This window comes from Myotis yumanensis, unplaced genomic scaffold (genome assembly GCF_028538775.1).
Source record: "Myotis yumanensis isolate MYYU_CA2020_CCGP unplaced genomic scaffold, mMyoYum1.0.hap1 SCAF_7, whole genome shotgun sequence".
In the NCBI taxonomy this organism is placed as follows: domain Eukaryota; kingdom Metazoa; phylum Chordata; class Mammalia; order Chiroptera; family Vespertilionidae; genus Myotis; species Myotis yumanensis.
The window spans coordinates 88,573,084-88,590,984 of NW_027223758.1; the positions used below are offsets into that span (position 1 = coordinate 88,573,084).

At 41.4% G+C, this 17,901-nt stretch overlaps 1 protein-coding gene across 2 annotated transcripts in view; it reads left to right on the plus strand.

Moving 5' to 3' along the window:
- The window catches only part of KLHL14 (kelch like family member 14), a 95,891-nt gene extending 79,513 nt beyond the window's left edge, over positions 1 to 16,378 (plus strand). For both annotated transcript variants that reach the window (XM_070421211.1, XM_070421212.1), the window contains 5 exons: positions 64 to 142; positions 7,754 to 7,944; positions 8,025 to 8,183; positions 11,483 to 11,640; positions 14,315 to 16,378. In XM_070421211.1, coding sequence (XP_070277312.1) covers positions 64 to 142; positions 7,754 to 7,944; positions 8,025 to 8,183; positions 11,483 to 11,640; positions 14,315 to 14,455 — 728 coding nt within the window. In that variant the 3' untranslated portion in view covers positions 14,456 to 16,378. The remainder of the gene's footprint in view (positions 1 to 63; positions 143 to 7,753; positions 7,945 to 8,024; positions 8,184 to 11,482; positions 11,641 to 14,314) is intronic.
- Positions 16,379 to 17,901: the final 1,523 nt, after the last annotated feature.

Genomic DNA, 17,901 nt, shown 5'->3' on the forward strand with positions numbered 1-17,901 from the left:
ATAAAATACTATTAAATGTGGAAAACAACAACGGAACAAACCTAAGTTTTATATCTTTTACAGGAAAACACAGTACGAATTTTGTCAGTCGATATGATCCCCGATTTAACAGCTGGATACAGCTTCCGCCCATGCAGGAAAGGTAAGTGTTTGTTTCTCGTGTTGGAAACACGGTGGCGGCTGACAGGAAGCCTGGGTGCTGGGAGGTCTGCCCTGATGAGGCATGCTCAGTGGGACCAATGAGAGGTAGATGAGGCAACATACACACCTCGGGCTGGCCGGCGTGGATGAGCTGCCTTGGCAACTCAAGGGAGAAAAATAATCAAGTGCGTCAATGATTTGTCCTCACGTAGGAAGAAAGCAATTGCGTGACTGTTCTTCCTTCCCTACGTGGCATTGGCTTTGGGGCAAGCAGAGCTGCACTGTCACCGGCTAGCCACTCTCCTTGGCTAGGATATATTTCAATCCTAATTGAAACATAAAACATCGTTTTCACAGTGAAATCTGTGCATGTTGATGCTCAGATTTCAATAGTGAAGTTTTCAAGTCTCACTGATTCAAATCCTCCCCATTTGCCTCCTCCACTACCTTTCCATCATACATTCAAGAACAGGTCACTTGTTAGCTTTAAAATAAACAGGATTTTTTAAGGTGTGCTCTCGTTTTTAATATACAGTGTTTATCTCACCCAATGCTCCTGGTGCCAAAGGACATGAAGACAACTACACTTACACCTCTTGGGCTCTCTTGGCTGTTTCATAGGCATGAGGCCATGTCTTAATGCGCCTATGCAAGTTCTCATGCTCAATTTTCCACACTTGGTTCTTTCCAAATAATATCTCCACATCCTCTCGAGCAAATTCTTCAGTCTAATTGTAACAATAATTGACAACCTATTTGCTCGATGGAATTATTTAAGAAATAATTTATTTCTTTCATGACCCTTCACCTTAACATTTCCTTTTTTTGAAAGCATTCAAACAGATTTCACTGAGATCAAATTAGATCCTTAATCATATATTCCAAGTTAAAAAGAAATTTTCAGCGCTAGCCGGTTTGGCTCAGTGGATACAGCATCGGCCTGCAGACCAAAGGTTCCCGGGTTCAATTCCGGTCAAGGGCATGAACCTCCGTTGCAGGCTCCTCCCCAGCCCAGGACCTGGTCAGGGCTCGTGCAAGAGACAACCAATTGATGTGTTTCTTTCATCATCAATATTTCTCTCTGTCTTTCCCTCTCTCTTCTACTCTCTCTAAAAATCAATGGGAAAATATCCTTAGATGAGGATTTTTAAAAAAAGAAATTTTCAGATCATACCATTCATTCAAAAATGGATATTACAACAGGAAGATGGTAAATTTACGCTATAAAGAAACTTATTTCCTATTCCATGTACATAAATTAAGACTTTCTTATAGGAGACTAAGGGCTACACACTGAAAATAACAAGGCACATTCTATTAAAAGGATCACAGACACGTTTAGGAATGTCTGGTTGAAAGGTACCTCAACAAAGGACTCTAAGCCAGTTAATGCCCAGACATTCCTCTCAGCCTTCCTGCTCCTGTGCCTGGGCATGCAAAAGCCTCCTGGGGTCTTTCTTCTGGTCTCTCACGTGTGGGGCTTCTCTCCTGGTTGCCGTTATTGTGGCCACATCACTTCACCCTTCCATCCAAACCGTTCGAGAAAGTTCCACTTAAGCCATATTTTAAAAGGGAACATCAATAACATATTTGAAGTGTCAGCATCTCCTCACCCCGGCCCCCTTCGCTGGGGGCTGTGCACCACGATCGTTAACCTTCACGCCTCGGCTTGGGGAGGCATCGCTCACGTCGCGGTCAATTATCTCACTGTAGAGCCCCTCGGGATGAGAAGTGTTGCTGCAAAAACCTAATTAGTAATTTTTTCAAATGTGCATTGTTTACTTGATACTCGATAATGACTTCCTCGGAGGCCCTCTGGCCTCTCCTGGCAGGGCCCTGCGTAGACGATTTTGAGCAGCTCATTGACCTGATAAAAAGGCCTGCCATGGTCCGGCGGCGCCCGGCAGCCACCGTTGACAGGATGGACTGTCGAACGTTTCTTCCCGAGTCATTATGGTACATCATGTCAGGTCCCTGGTAAGAGGGGGTTTTTTTTTACATTGAGAGCAATCAACTCGAGAGAGCAAATAAAGAGCTCCTGGCCGAGCGGAGGGGCAGAGGCAGAGCTCACGGATGCCCCGTCCATCTTCGAGCTCCGCGTCTCCTATGGGTTGGCTGACCCAGGCGGCAATCCATAACTGAAAGTGAAATGTTTCTGTCTTTGCTGCCGTTCAGACTAGCAAGTGTGATCACTTATTAGGGTGGTCTAACTGGTGATTAAACAAAGAAGGGGAAAACCAGAACATATGAGACACAGGCTATAGATCAGAAAAGAATTTCCTTAAATGTTTAAGTGAGTTCATTCGTGTTGTATAGATCCTGAATCAAACTCACCAGAAGTTTCCCATGCCACCCCATTCTCTTAGCTGCTACCAAACTGCTAATTAAGTTACCAAACTGGTTGAGAATAATAGAATCAAGTTGGAAAACACTCTGGGGTAACCCATTCTCTGCATTACAGAGCTGGCTGGACAGATGGCTAGGCCAGCTTACCTAATCAGCGCACCCAAAAGAGTATGATCCGGTGCAGACTACCATTCCCAGTCACCGGGAAATGGGCACATGGCCGCTAGGCTTCCTCAACCACAGGTCCGCTCCTGAATTGCATGCCTGCTGCCTATGAATTTACTGACGGAAATAAACAAAAATATAAGTTTAAATGTCATGCAGAGGGGTTGCTTTGGTCTCAGATTTAGGATTTGATTCTTCAGAAAGAAGATGAGGGTGAAAATGAAAACTTGACTCAATAGAAATGCTTTGATGACTTTGAATTTTTTTTATAAAAATAGACATTTTAGTTATTCTTATGGAGATTTTATTCCCTAGCTAGTCTGGCGGGGGGGCGGGGGTGGGGGGCAAGGAGGGAGAGAGGGGAAGAAAAAGAAAAAGCAGTTTGGAGAACAGAAACAAAGCATATGTTTCACAGAGTAAGTGAAATCTGGAAGCAAATACATCAGAAACTTTCCAAAGTTAACTATTTGTTTCTGGAAGCCTTATAAGAGACAATATTCTGTTTGAAAATCTGCTTTAAGCTGCTGATGAAATTCAAAACTGCAAGCTGAGGTGAGGTTGTGATTATTCAGTCTCCGGCTGTACATATAAACTGACCGCCCGAGGGTCAGAAGGACGGGGAAAAACCGGTACAATATTCAGGATTTGATGCATGTTTGTAGACGTTACCGTCGTCCTTTGTAACTTATCTCAACCCATTGAGCATTAGCTGTGGCGGTGGAGTAAGGGGGATGTCGTAGGGGGGAAGAGATGAACAATTTAAATACACTGTAATCCAATTAAGGAATCTTCAATCATCTTACCTTACTCTTCCAAAAAGAGCCTAAGTAGCCTACACCAGGTGTGCCCTCAGGTGCAGAGGCAGGGCAGGGAGCTTGCCCAGGAGACCTGGCCTGGGCAGATTTGCGCCCAGAGCAAACGCTCACAGTGGCTGACAGGCCAGGACCCAGTGTGTCTGTGCCGCGTGTCACGCAAGGGATGGAGTCAGAGACTCGGCCTCTGCGCTGCGGGGATTGCTTAGGAATATGCACTTTCGTCAGGAAGGGAAACCCACTGGGCTGCTTTTTCCCATTTAGATCCTAACAGTGACACTGTGTGGATGAAGCCAGGAGTACACATGGAGCATCAAATCAGGAAACCTCGGCTAACAGTGGGGAAGGAAGGAGAAGGGAGAACATTGAAATGTAGACGCTAAAAGGAATTCATGCTTCCAGAGGGGGCTCTTCCTCGTAGGCTCCACTACCAAAGCTTGAATAGAGGGTTTGCATCCTTGTCATGATGGATGGGCGTTTTTTCTTAGACCAGTATACTAGTATAGTGCATAGAAGAACTCACCACCTTACAGCCCACATAGTCCAAATTCCTTTTAAATGGCACAGCAGTGAAATTAGTAAACTAATTCTTCCAGGGGCTCCAAGACCCGTCACAGGCTCATATGGGAAAGGGATCCTGTTTCAATGGTGCAATTAAATATCAATGTCCAGATTTTTATAGATCTGTGTCAGTCTTCTCAATGAATCGTTTTAACTGAGGAGGGAAAATCGCCAGTAAAATCATCTTGACTTATCATATTTCATAAGAGAGCAGTAGAAATCTGGCTAGAGAAATGGAAAGATTCATCTTACAACTAAAACTGTGTACCCTTTGACCAATCACTTCCCCATCTATATGCACTTAATTTTGTAATTGTTTTTAAACCTAATTTTATATCTCAGTGAGTTTTTACTCCTCTATCCCAGGAAACCCCAATTTATTTTAGGTTTGTGTTCCTTTGAAAATATGATTAAATCTTCCTCCAAAACCTTTCTCCATATTCTTCCTCACAAATGCACATATGCAAAACACCTTTTAGTACAATTTCAAAAGAGCTGCGTGGACTCCGCAGAAGACACGGCCCAGGTGAACCACCCTTACTTTGTGAAATCTGTCCCTCCTGCTCTTCATTCTCCTTCCTACGGATTCCTTCCTCCTTTTTCCATCATTCTTGTTCATCCTCCTCCTGAATTTTCCGCAGCACATATTTTTTTCAAAAGCATCAAGAAAAATATAGAAAAAAAACAAACAAACATAGCCAAAATACGACTCTAACAATTTCAGGACTGTGAAAAATAACCGAACCATATGATGCCACAATCCCTCTTCTGCATATATGTCCAAAGGAACCAAAGTCAGTATCTTGAAGAGATTTCTGTACTCCCATGTTCATTGTAGCATCAGTCACTATAGCCAAGATGTGAGAACAACCTTGTCTGTCCAGAGATAAGTGGGTAAAGAAAACATGGTGTAGGCATAAAATAGAATATTATTCAGCCATAGAATTGAAGGAAATCCTGCCATTTGAAACGGAAAGTCATTATGCTGAGTGAAACAAGCCAGATGGAGAAAGACAAACACTGTATGATGTCATTTATATGTGGAATCTAAAAAATGTTGAACTTAAGGAAACAGACCAGAATGGTGATTGCCCGGGGCTAGGGCTGGGGTGAGGGGGAGTGGTCAGTCAAAGGGTACACAATTTGAGTGGAGATGAATAAGTTCTGAGGATCTGATGTCCGGTGACTATAGTTAATAGTGGATTATACGCTTGAAATTTGCTAAGATAAGAGAATAGATCTTAAGGATTCTCATAAAAATATGGGGGGTAACTATGTCAGGTGATGGATGTGTTAATTAACTTCCTAGTGGAGATCCTTTTACAATGTATGCATGTATTAAATCATCACGTTTTACACTTTACATATATTATAATTTTATTTGTCAATTATACTTCAATAAAGCTGGAAATAAAATAAAACTGAATACATCACCATATATAGCATTTATCATACTTATATGGTAATAAGTCATCTACACAAATAAAGAATTTAGTTGTCACTTAAAATGTAGGGGTAGGCAAAAGAAGGTTTACAGTTGTGAGAAAGCAAAATAGGATTTATTATATTATTTATTTATTAATTATTGTATTGTTTGCTTTTATTACTTGTTTTATTGTTATTATTTCATATCCTTACTTATGATTTATCTTTTAGGTAATGACGGCTGGTAATTTGACCAATGAGCAACAAAAGTGGATATTTAATACTGTAAACTTACTTTTGCCCCACCCCTGTGTAATTGAGAAATAATGTATATGCAAATATCTTTAATTTTATTTTTCAATTACATTTAAAATTATTTTGTATTGGTTTCAGGTGTGCAGAATAGCAGTTGGGCAATCATGTACATTACAAAGTGTTACCCCCAATATTTCAAGCAACCACCTGCCACATACATAGTTATTACAATATTGTTGACCATATTCCTTACGCTTTACTTTATATCTCAGTGACTGTTTTATAACTACCAATTAATACTTCTTAATCCCTTCACCTTTTTCTCTGAGTCCCTCAACCCCCCTCACCTCTTACAGCTGTCAGTCTGTTCTCTGAATCTATGAGTGTGTTTCTATTTTGTTTGTTTGATTATTTTGTTCTTTCAATTCCACATATAACTGAATTCACTTGGTATTTGTCTTCCTCTGTCTGACTTATTTCACTTACAATAATACCTTTTAGGTCCATCCATGCTGTTGCAAATGGTAAGATTTCATTATTTTTATAGCCAAATAATATTCCATGGTATATGTACCACAGCTTTTTTATCCACTCATCTATTGATGGGCACTTGGGTTGCTTCCAAATCTTAGCTATTGTAAATAATGCTGCCATCAACATAGGGGTGCAAACATTCTTTTAAATTGGTATTTGGGGTTTCTTCAGATATATACCCAGAAGTAGAATTGCTGGGTCATAAGGCAGTTCCATTTTTAATTTTTTGAGGAACCTCCACACATCTTGATGGCTGATTTTTAAAGACATATTCAGGTAATATTGACTGATGGGTCCTGTGCATGAACCAAACACTGGGCATTGTAACAAGCACTTCACGTGTATTTGCAAATAACCCTGTAAGGAAGGCACCATCATCAACCCCATGTTACAGATGAGCATTCTGAGTCTGAGAGGGTTAAGTGATGAGTCAAAGGCCACACACCCAGTAAATCATAGAGCCAGGCCATCTTATTCCAGACACCAAACAGTTCATCAAGATGCTACTAGTATATACTGCTTCCCCGAGGTTGGGCTCTTTGTAAACACAACTTGGAAAATCTCAAACCATATACACTGAGTGGCCAGATTATTATGACCACCCCATCAGTACTTCGTTGGGCCACTTTTTGTCTTCAGTACTGCGGCGATTCTTCTTGAGTCAATGCCATATCTTATTAGTTACCAAGTCTTGCATCTTCCTTTAAAATACCTTTTTTTGTCACCCCTTTCCATGTCTTCTACTAAAACTCCAATTTACGTCTTTAACACTTCACTCCTGGATTATGGTCTACCTCAGATTGGTCTTCTTGTCTCCAATCCTTTTGACACAGCTTGCATCTTATGCTTTTGGTGACATAGTGAAATAATCTAATAAAGAGCCTCTCTTGAAAAGAGACTAAAAAATATCCCACAGCTTTGTAAGAATCAACACCAAATATTACATAGGTGAAATTCCTGCAATGGCTTATATAACAGCAACTTTTCAACACTATATTCAGTTCACAAAAGTTTCTCTATTTGCCGTAGTACTGGGGGCGGGAGGGGGGAGAAAAAATGATAATTGAAGAAAAATTTTGATGATGTAGTTCTCTTATAAATTGGGAACAATGACCCTTGAAGGACCATAAAGAAAGTGAATGTCAAGATAATTTATTATTGTTACATTATCTACCTCATTTTTCACTTTGTCTTACTGAGCTGTGATATCCTTCCAGAGTATACCACATATCCCAAACATTAGTGAACACTTTACCAGTGTATCCAAGTAAGATAAAAAAAAGAGCTCAAACAAAGAGTTAGTGAACTGCCCCTCTGCTGTTACTTTAATATCAGAAACGTGAACCAGAATGGGCCATGCATGTGACCACTGTATAAGGTCTCAGATCTAGAAGGTAGCTATCTGTGTGATTTCCAAAGGCTTGCCCCCCCTTTCTGAAGCTGAATATACCTCCTTTTCCCGACCCACTGGGCTCCTTTTGTGATTTACGGTGGATTGTTTGTTTTCGTTGTAGAAGAGCCAGTTTCTACGCTTGTCGGTTGGACAAACATTTATACGTTATTGGCGGAAGGAATGAAACCGGCTATTTGTCCAGCGTGGAGTGCTATAACCTAGAAACAAACGAATGGCGTTACGTGTCCTCTTTGCCGCAGCCTCTGGCAGCTCACGCAGGAGCCGTGCACAATGGGAAAATATACATTTCAGGCAAGTCATCCCCCGCTTTCTGCCACGAAGTTCAGTTGCAAGGCGCTTTCTTGACTTGTATGTGTGTGTTTAATCCACAGGGGGTGTACACAACGGAGAGTATGTCCCATGGCTCTATTGCTACGACCCCGTGATGGATGTCTGGGCTCGCAAACAAGACATGAACACAAAACGCGCCATCCACACTTTGGCTGTAATGAATGATCGCTTATATGCAATTGGAGGAAACCATTTGAAAGGTCTTTTTCAAGAAAATCACAGTAACATTTGCATTTCATGTTTCTCGCTAAGGGGGTGTCTCCTTAGATAATCATAGTTAATTTACCAGTACCATTGGGCAAGCATCTATTTTGGCTCTTCTACAAGATAGGATTATTTTTAAGTTACCACACATATTAAGGAAATGAATAATAATGTCTACAGAAAATTAAAAAATGAAAGCACTAATAACTGAAAAAGCACAAACAATTTGTTGTAACCATGGATTCAGTGAAAATAAATTATTCCTTATCCACAAAGTTATAGTAATGGATTTTGTCCACAAAATTGTTTTCTCTAGTAATCATAAAAACTGTAGTCATAGCTGTGCAAAGAAGCTAACATGTGATTTTTCTTAAAGAAAACACTTAGAATTTCATGTCTAAATTTAGAATTATCTCTTTTAATATATCCAAGTTCATATTGAATCAGAAGTGTCATTTCCTGGTCTCTGTTGCTCATCTTAGAGCTCTCCCAATGGAGACGGATTGTAATTACTGCCCATCTATGATTCTCAAAGTTTTTCTATTTGCTTTTTTTTAAATAAAAATACCTGCTTAAAGCTCAGCATTTTTAGAGCCATGTCTTGGTTCCTCTCCTTCGCACGTGTGCGTGACTACATATTTTTGTAGTGTATGCGTGTAAATGTAACTTTATGTGCGGTTATATGACATTGAACTTGATAGGAAAGCAGAGAGATGAATGTTATTGAGATTGTTATTAGCTGCTTTGGGCCTCAGTTTCCTCATCTGAAAATGAAGACACTGGTCTAGTTGGTCTCTAAAAATTCCTGAAGCTCTGACCTTCCAGGATCCTTGAAATTGAACTAAAGAGGCCATCTGGTATGGTAGATAAGGCCCATCTGAGCATTTATGTTTCAATTAGATAAACAACTTTTTAAAAATAGCTTACACATAGACTTTTTCTATTTTTCTTAATACATATTTACCCCTAAAGATAATAAAGACCAGACAAGTATAACTTTAATGTAAATATATCCAAGTTCATATTGAATCAGAAGTGTCATTTCCTGGTCTCTGCTGCTCATCTGAGAGCTCTCCCAGTGGAGGCGGATTGTAATTACCGCTGCTGCTCTCCCCCTTTGTTTTTCTCCTTCGCTGGTGCTCCTTCATGTCAGCACATACTCCATGGCCTTTACATCCACATGTTTTATATTAACTTTGTAGTTGTCTGCATTAAAACATGACTTCTACCAATTTCTTTGCACAAGAATGCCTACTTTAGGAGCTTTTCATATTTATGGTTATACTTGGACAGGAAAGATTTGAGTAATGACAACCTACATGAAAAATAGTACACACACATCAAATTAGGCTGGCTCAGGGCGGCCTTGTGGCTTAGAGGAAAGGGTGTGGACATCGCATCTAAGCTCAGATTTGAATCCCAGTTGTGCACTTAGAGTTGTGTGGTCTTACTCAAGGCACTTAACCTCACATCTGGAAATGAGGGATAGTGATCCCTTCCTTGGTAGTTGTGAGAATTACAGCCAATGAATTTACTTGGTACAGAGAAGGCACACATATTCTCATATGATGCCACCAGGACCTTAGAACCAAGAATTTGCCCAAATCTTCATTCCCAGTATATATGCTTCAAAAACCATCATCAATTATCTTAATGGTAAAGGAAAGAAAATATACCACAGAGTTGCAGAAAGCACGTTACTCTGTTCTTCCCAAATCTATGTGATTTCTTTTATGTAAAAAGTTAGTGGCTTGAAATACTGTGTCTGCCTCTTCAAGAATGAGAATTATTCTACTTTCTGGCCTACCTTGCCAATTAACTTGAAGAGTCCAGTATGTCCATTTATTTATATTATGTGCATTATAATGGTCAGCTAGCAAATATCCATACCATACATTTAACTAAGGAAAAAAATCACGTAAGACTTGGTTTGCTCAATGATCATGAAACTCCCACTAGGGTTTTTGACTCCCTAAATTAGAGGCAGGGATCCAATAGAGTCCCGTAACCTATGTTGTTCTCTGTGACCTGGTGGTGCCCCAGCCACTAAGAAGCTTTATCAGAAGGGTGGGGAGAAGCCCTGCAGTGGAAGTTATCCCCCCACTCGAAACCTTGGTCCTTAGTAGATACTAGAACCGGTTCACGTTGTCGTAGCTGTTTATAAACTTAGGCTGCCAAAAAGGTAAAACATGCTGAACAACAAATTTTAATTAATTAAACATTTTGAGAGATTTAAAGATTCATTGAAGAAAAGAAATATAGCCCAGTCTGCGTGGCTCAGTGGTTGAGCATCGACCTATGAACCAGAAGGTCATGGTTCAATTCCCGGTCAGGGCATATTCCTGGGTTGCGGGCTGGATTCCCCAAAGTGGGCATGCAGGAGGTGGCTGATAAATGGTTCTCTCTCATCACTGATGTTTCTCTCTTTCTCTCTCTCCCTCTCTTCCCTCTCTGAAATCAATAAAAATATATATTTTTAAAAAGCAATATAGTTTAGTCTATAAAAGTGAGTCTATAAAACTTTAAAGACTGTTCACTTAGATTCAAATCTCAGTCTATCTACTCACTGGTCATGTGACTTACTCAAGTCATTATCTCTGCCCCTCAGTTTCTTCATGTACAAAATGAGTAAACTGGTATAACTATCCCATAGGATGACTGATGGGATGAAATGGGTTCATTTATAGAAAGTGCTTTAATACGCTAGTTGTTTAGCTTATAAAAGCACTCTATAAAATGCTTACTTTAACTATTATTATTTTAAGCCTTTTAAAAAGTCTTAATAAACCATTTCGAATAAAATCTACCCCCATATATTGCCGAAACCGGTTTAGCTCAGTGGATAGAGCGTCGGCCTTCGGACTGAAAGGTCCCAGGTTCGATTCCGGTCAAGGGCATGTACCTGGGTTGCGGGCACATCCCCAATAGGAGATGTGCAGGAGGCAGCTGATCGATGTTTCTCTCTCATCGATGTTTCTAGCTCTCTATCTCTCTCCCTTCCTCTCTGTAAAAAATCAATAAAATATATTTTAAAAAAAAAATCTACCCCCATATAATCAACCAAGGATATCTGGTCAGGTATTCCCACTAATCTGGAACACCCAGAGTCGAGTTTTTTGTTTGTTTGTTTTAGGTCTTTCTGACACATCTAATTTCACCAGTAAATGCATGCATGCATGCCTTTAAGACACATTACCTGCTTCTGGCTCTAGATCCTTTTTAAAAAGAAGCTCTCGCCTTCAGGTGGGACCCTGAGAGTTCGTTGTTTGTAATTCCATTCTGCTCTGTCGCTTAGGCTTCTCCCACCTTGATGTCATGCTCGTGGAATGCTATGACCCAAAAGGTGACCAGTGGAATATTCTGCAAACTCCCATCCTGGAGGGTCGAAGCGGCCCTGGCTGTGCCGTGCTTGACGACAGCATTTACCTCGTGGGAGGCTACAGCTGGAGCATGGTACGTGCCCATTGAGCTGCTCCTCCTCCTCCTGGTTTGTGCTTACTTATTTTTTTTTTTTTTGCATTCATTTCAGCTTTTTAAAAAAACTTTATTGTTGAAAGTATTACATATGTCCCCCTTTGCCCCACACTGACCTCTTTTAGCCCGCCCCTGACTCCCCCCCCCCCCCCCCACCGCCCCCGCCAGGCCTTCACCACCCTATTGTCTGTGTCCATAGTCATGCATATATGCATACAAGTTCTTTGGTTGTTTCCCTCAAAATGTGTTACCACCTATGCATGACCCTTTTAAGAGTATCAAGCTCAAAAAAAAGAAAAGAAATTAATAATAATAATAATTATCGTACTTATATGCAAACAGTAAATTACTTTAGTAATGGAATCAGTGTGGTTGTGGTAGAGCTGACTTGCTCTCTGATCGGCTGTGTCATAAATGGGTTAGGTCTCGGGTTCTCTCCTTCCCCATGCTGTTGCAATTCTGGCTTTCCAAGGAAAAGTCAGACTAAAGTGGCTTTCTAAATGTTCTGTTGAAATTGTTCGAATAGGAGAGTCTGAAAAGTTTCTGCCCAGTAAGGCGTGAAAATGGAAACCAGTTGTTTAATACCCACAAATTCCATTTAGGATATCTAATTTGCCATGGTGCTTCACTTTCCCTCCTTTATCATTAAATTTCCAAGCACACCCCAACATTCAGAGCACAGTGGACCCTCATTAACACACCATCCAACTTCAACATTCATCAACATTTCGCCACACTTACCCCCATTTATCCTTCAAAATTGTTTTACTGGAGCAATTTGAAGCAAATTCTAGACATCATATTATTTTATTCTAAATGTGTCAGTATTTATCTTTTTAAAATTATTCATTTATGTAAACACAGTCCCTATCACACCCAACAAAATCAACAATAATTGCTCTATATACAAAGTAATATTCTCCTGAATATTCTCCTATTCATTTAAAAAATGTATTTTTCACGTTGATGTGTTAACACGCGTCTCACTTGTAGGAGTTGTTAGCTCTTACACATCTCCTACACAGTGCAACATTGCCTCTCTCCCACTCTTGTTCCATGCCTCTGACCAGATGAAAAAGCAGGGTAAGTTCCATAGAACATCCCGCACTCTACAGCTAGTGATGTCCTGGTGGCGTCATTTAAAAATCATCTGTGTCCATATTTCCTATAGACTGGAAGTTAGAGATAAAGGCTTAATTAAATTCAGCTCTTCTTTTAAAAAATTTTATTTATTTATTTGTGGCAGAAACACTTGAGGCTCTATAATTCAGCTAACATCACATCAGGCGACACCTAGGGTCTAGTGCAGGGGTGGGCAAACTTTTTGACTCGAGGGCCACAATGGGTTCTTAAACTGGACCGGAGGGCCGGAACAAAAGCATGGATGGGGTGTTTGTGTGAACTAATATAAATTCAAAGTAAACATCATTACATAAAAGGGTACGGTCTTTTATTTTTTTAGTTTTATTCATTTCAAACGGGCCGGATGCGGTCCGCGGGCCGTAGTTTGCCCACGGGTGGTCCAGAGTCTACCATTGCTTTTTAAAAGATGACTTTATCTTTTTCTATTTATATGTGTTAGTTTTGTAAGACTAATTCAGGGTTTTAATCATGTGAGTTTAGTTATTTTTGTTCGCATCTAACAAGGGAGTTATGTAAAGTTCTGGGGGGAGCTTTAAAAAGATATTAGTTTTTTGTTTAAAGTTTTAAGTTTGCATTTTGACCTTTTTGTAAGGATGTATGTTGTGTGTTTAACCTTTATTAACTAATGTTAAAACTGTGATGTGTGCGTAGAGTATTACGTATGCATGTTCATGTTTAAAGAATGGCTGTTGATGATAAAATAAAAATCAGCTTTCATTTTTCTAAAAAAAAAAAGATATTAGTTATATGGAGGCACATCTGTACTGACATATGTAACTAGATATCAGTACATGTGCCTGTTTGCTGGTACACATTGCTAGCCGCCAGAGTACCCGTGTTTGGGACCAGACACCAGGAGTCACTTTCAGAAAGCGATGGTTCGGTTGGTGGGGAATTTTGTTTGTTCCCTGCGATGAAAAGAAAGCTGCTTGGGTCTGGGAAGGGAAATGCTATACAAGCACCAACCCCAGAGGTTGACAAAGGGAACAAGCTTTTTGCTTGTTTTTCACGTGGCCTCTTGAAAATCAATCAGTCAGTGTGCGAAGAGCTCAGCAAGCTGTCGTCCCCAGTTCATTTTAACCCGGTTTTGAATCCCAGCGCTAATCCCTTCTACAGGAGTGACATAAAAATGGAAATGTGAGGCAGCGATCTAAAATCCAATTTACTTTAATCATTTGACTATTTAAGGTGAAATTTTCAAAACTTAAACCACCAGGATAATTCCTTTTTTTTTTTTTTGGTCAATTATTTTAAGGGATTTGTTGATTATCCAGGATGTTCTAGGTACTTAACTTTTCTTATTAGTGACACACGCAGAAAAACCGATTTTAAAATTTTGTCCATCTCAAATTTCCCATTGGATTAAAACAGGTCCAAACCCCCTGCTTTCATGTGGGAGTTTTTAAACAAGAGCAGAGAACTGATCTTTTCTTTGCGGGGTGAAGGGATCAATGGGCGGCCCTTGCAGTTCTCCGAGCCGCTCCCTAAGTGCTCTGTTCTGCTGTTACAGGGGGCCTACAAGTCGTCCACAATATGCTACTGTCCGGAGAAAGGCAGCTGGACAGAGCTGGAGGGAGACGTGGCGGAGCCGCTGGCGGGGCCCGCCTGCGCCCCGGTCATCCTGCCCGCCTGCGTCCCTTACAACAAATGACGCCAGGAAGCCCTGGAGTGACGGTGTCCGCTCTAGGAAACAGCGACAGGTGACATCACTATTACACTAGGGACGATGCATTCGAATGGCTGCTGATGCTGTACAAGCAACCGCTAAAGAAGAAGACCTGCTCTTGAGCAGATACTGTGTCTGTGACTCGGATCACAACCAACTCCCCGGTGGTGACAGACGCTTCCATTTCAGACTGATTGGAACTTGTCCCAACTTGACAAAAACGCCTCCCAAGGATCTGAACTTTCAAAAGGAGACAGGAAACACACCGACGAGCACCCCAGAGAGACCTACGATCAGTATTGTGCGTTGTAGTCTACCTGCATGTGGTCTTTGTTGAAGTTTTGGGGATATCGTGTTCATGAATGACTCAAAATTGGACCCACTAAAATACGTACCCTGCATTACAGGAAGTGCCACTTGATTCTATATTCCTAACCTGCGGCTCCATCACAGACTCCATAGGCAACACGGTTGTAGAGAATCATGAAAGGTTAAAGAGAAGCACTTCTGTTTCTATATATCTTGATTTCATAGACCTTCTGCCCCTTCCAGCCTTGGGGGATGAGAGAGGAGAAGGAGGCTGGCTCTTGTAGCGATTGCTTTCCGCCCCGGAGGCTCCAGGCTAGCCAAAGTCATCATTTCTGTGTCCTCAATTTTGTCTGAAGGATTAAAAGAAAATACACTATGTCACTCTTCGGTCCATGGAGTCTTGCTCATTTTTTTGCAGTAGTGAACACCCGGTATTTGCTCCAAACGGTAGGATTGGCAGGCAGTCAGACAATATTTGTTTTCTGTTGGGTAACGTATCTGACCCAAACTTCACCCACAAGGAAAACTGGGAGATAGCTTTCAGGAATTCAGGAGCTAAAAGAGTAATTTCTGTTATGACAGTCCCAGTTGTTTCTCTGTCCCTAAAACACATGACCTTACGAGACATAGGAGCAAACGATCACTCCTAACAAACACCCTCTTCCTCCCCTTGTCTCTAGAAATGGTTCTAGAGTGGGCTCTAGGAAAGCACATGACTTACCCTGGTCATGCCCCCAACTCATCCTACGCGTTCGTTATCAGCAGAGACGCCTGAGCTCAGCGTAGTGGGCCGTAGCTCGGTGTTTGCCGGAGCCTGGGGAGCTCAGGCCCAGGAGGGCAGGAGGGCAGGAGATGGTCTGAGTGGGACCAATCAAACCAACCAAACTGGCAGCAACAGGACTTTGATGTCCACGCTCTTTGGATCTGGAAAACATCTGGTAGGAGTCAATAAAAGCCTAAAATATTTTTTTAATCACCCAGAGATGTCTGTGAGTCCCTCGGCAAACGTGGCATTCAGAACAACAGCCGGGAAGCCATGGATGGGAACCGCCTGGCGCTACGTTCTCACTATGGACATGCCAAGACGGACAGGTGTACCAGAATCTGCTGCGTCTCTACAGTCAAGTGCAATCTTTGTTGTTTTTGTATTTATTTGTATGTTCAGATCCAAAGGATCCTTTGTAAAATATATATGAATATATACCCAGTGCAATTAGCCTTCATTTCCTTTTCCTTGAAAGCATATGAATATATAGAAAGCAAGAAAAAGTACAGTACTTTGTGGGGAAATCCCAGCTGACGTCATGAAGAGAACAAGGTCTGCTCCGAACCTTTTACTGTCACCTGTCACCACCCCGTCTGAATGTCGCCGTTTATACGCGGATATTTGCTTTCCTTACGCTTGTTCTTCATTTATTTTTTATTTCTAATGAAAATTTAAAAAAGCATTTATGAGGACAATAAATAAAGCTTTCTGTACTTCAGAAGGACACAAACTATTAGTGGGAAGTGAATAAATAAGTCACAGAGGATGTAAATTTTGTACAGTATTAGAATGTGTAAATGAAGCTTGCTTGGAAGGGGGAGACTTGAAATAAAAACTTTATGTACTAATTCAATTGTCTCTATCTTCCTACTTATAAAACCTATGTATAAATCTCTACATTGAATTGTTTAAGTGTTTGTAACATATAAATGCATAAGTGTTTTTATTCTGCAATATACTTTACAAGTTGATTTAGCTTCCTGGCAGTATATAAATGTATACAGTATGGACAATGCTAAAAAATATGGAATGTGTCAGGAAAATGTTGAGTTAAAAATAATGAGTTGAATCAGATTTTTCCACTGTTAGAGTGTTACAAGGAGGCATAACTTATCCAATATCTAATAACTAAATATTTATAGAAAGTAGTAGAAGCACCATATGTATTAAACAGTACTTGCACACTTTCTAAAAAACAAGTGGACCACACATTCAATTAGATACATTCTCTAAATATATAGTATTTCATTTTATTTTTTTTAAATCTGAAAAAGAAGTTGTACAGGGCAAGGAAAGAGGCTGTGGCAGACCATAGGGGAAACTGAGGCATGTAGCTGCAGGTTGCAGGTGGGCAACCTTCCAGGTAAAGAATTATGAAGGGTCGGAAGCTACTTCCTGAAGCTTGCAAGCTAGAAAGAACTTACTGCCATGCTTCCCACCAAGTCTACCATTCTTGGGGCTCAAACTCACGTTTAAAGGGTAATTTGATCCTCCTGGTATCCCATGAAAGCAAGCATGGTGCGTTCTGTGTTCTTGCCCTGGCCCTGCCCCTCTGCACACTGGCGTACCATTCCCGAAAGAGGCCTCTCTCTACGGTGGCCTCCGTTACCATCTGCTTTAGACCCAATGGCTCCTTTTGGCAGGGCTTCTTCCAAATGCCCTGAATACCCCAAAGCTCTAGTGCTGGCCAGATATCAGGAGCAATGAAGTAAATATAATTGTCTTTGTCCTAATCCCAAGCAAACACCTACTATGAGTCCATAACTAGACACCTTAAACCTGGGAGAGGGTTTAGGCAGTCCCTGAGCATAGGGACCCAGGTTTTTTTTATTAATTAACTAGAGGCCCGGTGCACGAAATTTGTGAAAGGGGCTCGGCCCTCACAGGCCCGGCTTCATCCGGAAGATCTTCCATAAGGTCATTTGGCTGTCTGGTCTAATTAGCATATTATGCTTTTATTATTATAGACTAGGGGCCCAGTGCATGAATTCATGCACCTTGAAAGGAACCATGGGCCGTGAGGCTGCAGTCGGCACAGGGGCAGGTCTCTGCCCATCCTCCACTCCCCGCCCAGCCCCTCCTGCTGTGGCCCTCAGTCTCCTGTCTGCCAGCAGCCCCACTCCGGCCGCCGCCACTCCCACGCACTAATGGTGCTAGCCACACTCACACCTGCTGACAGCGCAGAGCGATTGGGGCAAGCGCCATCAGCATGTGCGAGTGTGGCTGGCACCATCAGTGGGTGCAAGTGGTGGCTGCTGCCCTGATCACCCCTCAGGAGCAGGGGGAGATGGAGAAGATCTCAGGGGCGATCAGGGCTGTCAGCCACTGCTCACACCTGCTGATGGCACCAAGTGAT